The sequence below is a fragment of the Ptychodera flava genome, chromosome 21, assembly GCF_041260155.1.
Source record: "Ptychodera flava strain L36383 chromosome 21, AS_Pfla_20210202, whole genome shotgun sequence".
Lineage (NCBI taxonomy): Eukaryota > Metazoa > Hemichordata > Enteropneusta > Ptychoderidae > Ptychodera > Ptychodera flava.
Window position 1 is genome coordinate 10,967,700 of NC_091948.1, and position 9,339 is coordinate 10,977,038.

At 39.4% G+C, this 9,339-nt stretch overlaps 1 protein-coding gene across 1 annotated transcript; it reads right to left on the reverse strand.

Annotated features, from left to right (window-relative positions):
* Positions 1-206: 206 nt before the first annotated feature.
* Positions 207-8,905, reverse strand: LOC139122198 (uncharacterized). Its single transcript, XM_070687619.1, has 5 exons — positions 6,531-8,905; positions 4,410-4,518; positions 3,903-4,038; positions 3,296-3,347; positions 207-363 (listed from the first exon to the last, which is right to left on the reverse strand). Exons 1-5 carry the CDS (start codon positions 8,903-8,905, stop codon positions 207-209), a joined length of 2,829 nt encoding a protein of 942 aa, XP_070543720.1.
* Between the last annotated feature and the right edge of the window lie 434 nt (positions 8,906-9,339).

The window sequence follows — 9,339 nt, forward strand, 5'->3', positions numbered from 1 at the left end:
GAAAACAGTTATTGCAATAAAAAGCTAAGTTAACATAGAATCTTATTGTAATGCAACGTCTTTAGTCGATGGGTTCCTGCACCAAGACGTCAAACTGACAATTGGGCAATAGCGGAGACAGAGGGTTACAAATATAGATAGGGAAATGAAAAATCGAACACCTATCTTGTTTGACTCACTATGCTCATAAACAACGTTAGAACAATTTAAAGATCTACCTCGCCAGGCGTTGGAGTCATTGCGGGCACTATATCACGCCATACTTTTCCAACACTCTCTTGATCCCAGTATACACCACTGTAAAATATGGGTGGCATATCTGCCACATTATAGGTACACAGAGCAGGCATGGCTTCACCATTTCTGGAAAAAAAACATTATTATGTTTGTCGGAGCCTCTCTTTTCAATATCTCGCAATCAGGCTAATTAAAAACTATTTTGATATCTGTGATAAGCCTTTGGGAAAAAAACAATAATATTGGCAAAGCGTTTATATTTCAAAATAGAGATCTGAATTGTAACCCCCTTCTACGGCCCACTTTCACTTTTAAAGTTATGGACTGTTATGATGTTGGAGAAAAGATAATTAACAGCTTAAGATTGAAGACAGATAATTGGACTCTCGAACTTTAACAATTCTTTCCTAATCTACCAATTGTGGAGGGAGCTCATTTTAAGGTCTTCCCGTAAGAACAATTTTTGCAGATTAAGTTTTTCGAAAATCGATAATTGTATTTTTCTCCATAGGGTTAGGGTTAACACAGTGATGGCGGCCATTTTGAATTTCAAATATAGGTAAATATTAGAGAATTTGTTTCTCTGGTACTAAACCTTGCACGGGACCTCCCGATTTTTACCTCGCGTGCGCATGCGCGCAGCGAGGTTATGTCGCAGCGATGTCTGTCTGTCTGTGTGTCTGTCTGTCTGTTGGTCCATTTTCTCAAAAACGGCTGAACGTATTTCAGTCAAATTTGGCAGACATCTTCAGAATTCAAATGGCTAGAACTGAAAAGGTTTTGGTGGGCGTGGCTTGGATATTAATGAAGTTATGAAAGTTTTAATTTTCTGTTACGCCGCGTATGACAAGTGAAAACAATCGACTGTTTGAGGGCGCTGTGAAATGTGCTTGTCCAGGTTGGCTACAGCTGGATAGCTCTAGTTTCAACCACGGTCCCTCCGTGTTTCAACCTCGTATTGAACATTAAAAATATGATATTTTATTACTCATTCAACTCACTATTCAAGATAAAATATCGTTTAGCAAATTAGCTTCATCCTTGGTAATTGATTGTTTCCCTCGCTGCTCGATCGCCAGAAATGAGTACATACGTTCTTAGCCCTGCGTACAATGCTGTGTGTTCCGCTACAGCTATTAATAGCCCCGCTCACCACAGCCCTGCAAAGACCCGTACGTAGAGTTGGTGACTTCAAATCCATTTTGGACTTGACGTAAAAAGCCAAATTACTGCCGAAATTCAGCGTTCTTGGGCCCAAGTCGTATCCCTGCCTACCGCAGCTACTCGATCGCTTCCAAAAATGCCAGTCTTTTATTCTTTTTTCGTAAATAACCGTCGATGTCGGCAACTCTCTCGCTAGCCCTGCGTACGTACGCAGTGTACGCTGTGCATTCCCTGTGTGCGTTCCTAACACACAGCGTACACTGCGTACGTAATACGTTCTCTACCTAGCCTCATGGCATGGAAGTGCTGATGAATAATAACTTTGGGTCAAAGGTATTGAAGTGTCCAATCAGGTTCGTGCACAGAGTCCAAGGCCATGACCTACTTCATGTACTGCTGCACTGTTTTGATTTTGCTTCGCCAAGAAACGTATTCGTCATTGTCCATAGAAGTATGTTTGCTCTCCTTTGAGGTTGTTTGTGAAACAAATTCCGGGATAGGCCTTGGAATGCATACGATCGGCATCGCGGCAGTGCAAGTAGCTAGCCGTACGAGTATGGCGAGAGTGTCCGGCTTTGGCTACGCCGCCTCCACCTCCGGTAGGCGGCGTAGCCAAAGCCGGACACTGTCGCCATACTCGTAGGGCTATGCATGTAGCGTACCATGCTTGTGTAACTGCCGAGCTCAACGTGCATTCACGGTTGATACTCGTGTACAATCATGATGTGTTCAATTCTGATGAAGATTCATAAGTCTTAGTTTTGCAGTCTTTTTTCCGTACGATAATCCTGACAATACGTGTTACTGTTAGACGAGGTGGCCATTTTATGATAAGTTTCAATACTGCACAGCTACATAGCGTCACTATCGTGTGATCGAGGTACAGCGTTGTTGAACGGGATACAGAAACTCTGCAGAGGGAGAAACGATCGTTGACATGAACAGTCAATGTACTTCAGCACGTAGTCCGCAGATAGCGGATCGTGTTTCCGTAAATTAGGCATTGAACTTGACAATATAGGCAATAACCAGAATCATCGACCATCGCCTGACAAGTGCACCATAGTCAGCTGTACATGAGTTGCGTGGCGTGGTGAGCAGGTTCCCATGGGTATTTATTTTTTGAAACGCGTACTTCAAAGGTCACGAACTCATTTTGCTGCTACACGGCGCGGCACAGATGATTGTATCGTTTTTGGGCGCATTGAGATACTGTGAAGTAGGTCAACTCGTTCTACATGGCAATTATATGTGAAATATGCAGAATTTATACGCAAACGCGACCTCTGCCAGTTAAGAGCCTGCTCAGCCATTTGCACTTGCATCGACAGATATTGTTGGATCATAATTTTTCAAATGGTTTCTTTTCTTTTTTTTCATTGCGTAATACAGTGGGGATAATGTCAAATTTAGATAGATTGGATTAATTTCGGGAATAAAAACAATGTAATGTCATAAAAGCCAATACCCCAGAAGTACTTTACAAAATGTGCACGCGAGGCAATTCAGTTCATATCTGGTTAAGATTGGTTTTGAAAGACAATGGTTGAAAGAGGAAAGTTTGAGCAAAAGTAAGACAGCAATATCTCAAAAAAATAGCAGGACACGATGATTGCACTACGTGCAGAAGCGTTATGTATAAAATCACACTTAAAAACGTTCCAACCAAGTGACAAGCTTGTATGAACATAAGCACATTTATCAGAATTGGTTGTAAAGATATGCCATAAACTTCTATTTCTGTAATTCTGCGCACAAAATGTGCCACTGTTTCGGAGTATGTGAGAAATTCCATATATATATATATATATATATATATATATATATATATATATATATATATATATATATATATATATATATATATATATATATATATATATAACTTACTCACCTGTTTGCCGAAAACACGGCATACACAACATCACCGACAAGCACTGTATCCTCTGTATAACAGTAGAAATTTAAAGGACCATTAGCTCTAACTTTTGATAATTTGTTCACTAATTTTGTTTTTTATATCAATTGCCGGTTCGTTTTTTTATTCCCTAAAGCTTATTGAAACAAATAGTAGAAGGCGATAGAGGTAAAAGAAACGTTAATGATGGTGAGTATATCTACGATTGCAAATGAGTTGAAAATATTGAAAAAAGCTATGTTTTACAGTTGAAAACTTGCGACAATTTGAAAATGTGCAGGTATTTTTGCTATTGGAGGTCGGCTTGCTTTCCTTTGTATACCCTTGTATCGTAGAAGAAAGCATAATTAATTAAGGTTGTCAATAGGTTAAAGTAGCGTGCTCATCACCATATGGACTATTCTTGAGCCACAATAGTTATTTTTGTCATCCGTTTAATTTTCATATTCCAATAACATTAATCAAAAGCCTTCTTCGCCTTTGGATAGAACAGCAAGCTATGAGATCAGAGTATAGGAAAACACCGACAAACGCAAGAAGGCGAGTCATTCGGCATAAAACTGCAAATTTCAGTCAAGCTTACCTAACACGTCATAGAATTGTTGTTTCTCATAGTAATGAGAGTGTCCGTGATCACTTGCCAAAGAGCAATCCAGTCGTGCTTTTAGATAGCTAGACCATCTTCCAGTCAGTACATTTGTGTTTCCGCCCTCATCAACCTTACACAAACCAGAGAATTGTTATCAACAAAGCAATGCGGTGAACTGTTGAAATACTTCATTTGTAATCATAGTAAAGTTAATTGTAAAATATGAATAATTGTAATGTACAAAGAGTCAAAATCTGTCAGATCATAATGACTTATCGTGTACCAGTTTAGCATAATACAAGTTGTATTTTGCTCTCTTCATTTATATTTCATTATCTTTTCTGTTTGAGTTGTGAAAACGCAACATTATGATCGATGAAAACAATTTTCTACCATTTTAAGAAGTTCGTTGTAAACTAATCGAAAACGGGCTGTGTTTCAAAGCTCTTTTGAATGTATGCCAAATAAAAAGATATGTGTGCTGCATTATTGCAGTCTCACCTCACAAACTTTCGCAACCCTGGAGTAAGTTAATTCTTGGGGATACTGATTTTCATTCTCATTGGCAGTTTCCCTGAAGAAAAACAGGACCTCGTCTGTTCCATCATCTCTGTTTACAGAGTGTGAAGAGATGAATTCAGCTTCTGCATAATTAATCAAGCATATTGCATGTCATTATTCCATCGATCTGAGTGAAAGAAATTCTTGCCGCATTTACCTCATCACATGTGCACAGACATAACTATAATGTCGCGATATTTTATGTCCGATTTTACGTATCAGCGTTTCTCTGCTATTTTGTCTCCCGAAGCACAAAGTATCATTAAACAGTAAGGTCAACGTGCACACCATTTACTCAGTTTAAAAGATGTTTCAAGAGGTCAAAGTTTTTGCGTTTAACACATGTCTGTGTGTCAAATGTCATTACTACGATGGTTTAGAAATTGTACTGACATGCATTGACCATGTATTTTGGAGCCGTCTTTATTTACGGCCTAGGGATCAGAGGAATTATATTAGAAACTCCGAAATTTTAAGTATCCCCCAAACCAACCATGATAAATTTGAGTGTTAACATGGTTAATGAACTTTGGTCAATTAAAAATGTATATTTCTGTGATGCTAAAGGGTGAATTCCTAACAGTTCAGCTTTGTCCTAGACCCTGTGTACTAATGATGGTATCTGCTGAAAACATTCCTCCATGACCCAGCTCTCCTACTATCTTTAGTCACAATACTTGGTCTACGTGTATATCAAATTGTACCGTGTGTTTAGAAATTTTACGATTTTATTAATCTATTGTGTTTTTTTCATTCTTTTCTATTATTGTTGTATTCTTTCATAACTGCACAAGATGCTTTAGTACTTTTTCCCAAAAATTGAGTCGCCCCTTCCTGTCCATGTTTTGAGCAACCCTTGTAAGCTTTCAATATTTTGAATGAACCCCTCTGATTCCTCCCATCCCATTCCCTCCCGGGCCGTTTATCACATCGACTTCTTATGTTTGATTGAGCCGAGCGACTGAGTTAGCATAGCTCTAGCCCGGCGTTTCTATTTCCTCATTCAACATGGTCAACCAACCTTTATGATTTCCATTTGTACGTTAGACGGTAAACAATTTTCTCCGTTCAGACTGTATGTATAATTTTTTGCGGGGTTGATCTCTTTATTCACATGCGTATTTCGGTAACAGGTGATATAATTCTGCTGCATTGTCCATGCATTTATATCTATCTATCGTTTCGGAATGTATGTGTCTCTGTGTGTAAAATATATATGTATTTACATATGTATGTATACGTATATATGTATTAGGCCTATTATATACGGCTAGTTTCAATCGGGTTCGCCACAACATACATGACATATATAATTTAAATATCTATGACGTGAATAACTCTTCAAAACGACGATAATTTCTTCTAACAGCTTTAATGCCAACACGGACAGAGTATTTTATACAGACAAACTTAAGAAATACAGAGTAGCATAAAGCTATACAGAACGTAAATCTATCAACGGTTCTGTGCTTAATTTGCATATACGTTGTGCTTAATTTGCATATACGTTCATTGTACGTGTCAAGCATTCATACCAAGTTAAGGATCTCTGTTATTTAAATATATTCAAAGTGTATAATTCATTCATTTGCTAAAGGGTCTCTTTTCCATACTCCTCCTCCTCGATATGTTGAAGCATATCGAAATAAAGTCCATGAAGTTCAAAGCAGTTCTAATTTCAAAATTTCATGTACAGATTGTAATACAAATCATGTAATCTACATCATGAAAATTGAAAACAAAATGTTGATTTGAAAGCTCATCAGTTTATGTCCATTATAAAGTCAATCAATGTCTAGTTCCAAAGGACACAATTTCGAAATAGGTCGCGTAAGTGTGTTAGATCCAACTTGGACTTTCACAACGCGTACATGTCCATCTCTTCCTGGTTGGACAGCAATCACTCTACCCATAGGCCAATTACCACGAGGGGTTCCAGGTGAGATTACCAGAACTACATCTCCAATTTTGATATCCTTGTGTGGATGGATCCACTTCCTTCTGGAATTTAAGCCTGGTAACCATTCTTTCATCCAACGGTGCCAAAAGTGTCTTACCAACTCTTGGATTCGTCTCCATCTTTTCCTAGGATTAAAGTCAGTTGAATCCACAGACTCTGGTGCAAATTGTCCACCGATCTGCCCATGCAGAAAATGATTCGGTGTTAGGGGTGTGTTGTCTGCTGGATTTGCTGATTGATATGTCAATGGTCTAGAATTGATTAGCGCTTCGGCTCCTGTAAATGCAGTCATCAGTTCTTCATCTGTAACATCAGCTTTGCCCAAAATTGCATAGATAGCTCTTTTAGCAGCTTTTATCATGGTTTCATGTACACCACCAAAATGTGGTGCAAGTGGTGGATTAAAGTTCCACTTTATTCTTCGATTGGCAGTTGCTTTTCTGATCCGGTCTTGATCCAACAGTTTTACCAAATGTCTCAGCTCCTTATCAGCTCCCACAAAGTTACCACCATTATCGGACATCATTTCACATGGAAGACCTCTCCGGTTCGTCATCCGGTAGAAAGCATTAAGAAATGAGTCAGTGTCAAGTCCAAAGGCTATTTCCAAATGAACTGCCCTTGTTCCAAGACATGTAAACAAACATAGATATCGTTTTTCTCTGCGTTTTCCTCTTCCTTGAACAGTAATGAATGGTCCTGCAAAATCCGTTCCTGGATAGGCAAAAGCTCGTAGTGATTTCTTCAGTCTTATTTCTGGTAGAGGGGCCATTATTTGTTCTGCTGCTTTCGCCTTCCTTCGTTCACATTCATTGCATTTCTTCTCCCATTCTCGAATTTCTTCTCTGGCAGAAATTATCCAGTATCGAGTGGATATTGCTGACAATGTCTGATTTGTGCCTGCTGCATGCTTTCCTTCTTCATGGTAAAACTTGACAATAAGCCTAGTTACCCAATGCTTCCGTGGCAAGATGATAGGGAAACGTGTATGATATGGTAGACAATCTGCATACTTCAATCGACCATCACATCTTATCAGACCATCGCTATCAAGCCTAGGCTGAAGTACAAGTAACTTACTGCTTTTGGGTAGTTTCTTGCCATTTGCCAGTGATGAATATTCTTGTGAAAAGGCTTGCATCTGCATCTTTCTTATTATTCTAATTTCTGCATTTTCCAGCTCTTCAGGCAACAGTTCTCCTGTGCTTTTTTGATTTGGCTGACAGTTTTCCAGAAAGCGATAAACCCATGCAGTGATCCGTTTAAGTCTTTTCCAACAGGAGAAGTGTATTGGATTGAGTCGCCAATTAGCATCTTTCTCAGCTATGCTCATGTATGATTGACTCTCTGGAGTGCAGTCATTCTGTAGATGTACTTTGCTTGTATGTTGGATACCTCTTCTCGTTTCTGTGGTCGATTTCTCTGATACTTTGATGGTGTTTTTAGGCCAGTATACTTCTTCTTTGCATAGAAAGTCTGGACCATTCCACCACATTTTGTTGTCAACCAAGTTCGATGCCTGTACACCTCTTGTTGCAATGTCAGCTGGATTGTCTTTTGTCGGGACATGCCGCCACTGATCAGGACTTGTAGAATTCTGTATTTCACCAATACGATTTGCAACAAATGGCTTAAAATGTCTACTACGTCCTCTCACCCACCAAAGAACATCCATGCTGTCTGACCAAAAGATTGACTGCTTAAGTTCGGTCTCTAAAGCTCTTGAAGAGGCTGTGGCCAGCCGCAAGCCCAAAATTGCTCCCATCAATTCCAGGTGAGGAATACTTGTAGCTTTTAAGGGTGCTACTCTTGTTTTTGCAGCTACAATTTGGCTGTGTACCGAACCATCATCGTAAGCATATCTTGCATAGGTCACTGCACAGTAAGCCTCTTGAGATGCATCTACAAATGTATGCAAAGTCAACAATTTGTCTTTCTCAGAAGGTAGTTGTAGGCATCTTGGGATTTTGATATTGGCGAGGTCATTAAGTTCAGAAAACCACTTGTAACCTTTTACCTCTAAATCTGTAGCAGGTGTATCATCCCAGTCCAGTCCAGCGGCCCACATTTCCTGGAGATGGATTTTTGCTCGGATAATGTAAGGTGCCAGCATACCAAGTGGGTCAAACAGTGTAGCAATCTTTTTTAGGAAGTTGCGTTTCGAGAATACAAACTTCTCAGGCGGATTCAGTTGAAATGTGAAGACATCTTCTTTCGCCAACCACAATACACCAAGTGTCTTCAATTTCGGTTTGCTTTCATCAAAGTCCATCTTGCAAGCCCTATCTTCTGTGGGTATCTGTGACAATACTATTGGCGAATTCGATAGCCACTTATGAGCATGCATACCAGCTCTCTTCCATAATTCAGATAATTGTCTATAAAGTTCGATGCCTTGTTCGTCATTCATCACAGAGTCCATGCCGTCATCCATATATGTTGATTTCAACAGTTTCTGCTGCCATAGGAAGTTCATCTTCATTAGCTTTTGCATGTGTTTGAGTGACAAACTGAGCTTGAAATGGTGAACAGTTTGCTCCGAATACCACACGCTTGAACTCGTACACATCTGGTGGTTTATCTGTTTGTAGCTCTCTCCAGAGAAATCTGAAGTATGGCCTGTCTTCCGGTGCTATCTGTATATTTAAATACATCTCAGAAATGTTTGAACCAAGGCAACGGGATTTTTCCGAAAACGGAGAAGCACATCAAATAGGTCACGCTGCAATTTAGGACCTTGGTGTATAGCATCATTCAGAGCTACGTCTTCATACTTGGCTGAAGCATCGAACACAATGCGAGTTTTTGTTGTAGTTTTATCAGGGCGTACTACTGCGAAGTGCGGGAGATACCATTTGCTTTGGTTCTCTTCAGCTTCTGGTATCTTGTGAACATATCCTTTGTTCACAT

Coding starts and splice junctions, on each gene's coding strand:
- LOC139122198 (XM_070687619.1), bottom strand. CDS start 8,905: ATGAACTTCCTATGGCAGCAGAAACTGTTGAAATCAACATATATGGAT. Junction 3,348..3,902: donor ACAATTCTATGACGTGTTAG/GTAAGCTTGACT, acceptor ACTGTTATACAG/AGGATACAGTGCTTGTCGGT. Junction 364..3,295: donor GCCGTGTTTTCGGCAAACAG/GTGAGTAAGTTA, acceptor TTTTTTTTCCAG/AAATGGTGAAGCCATGCCTG.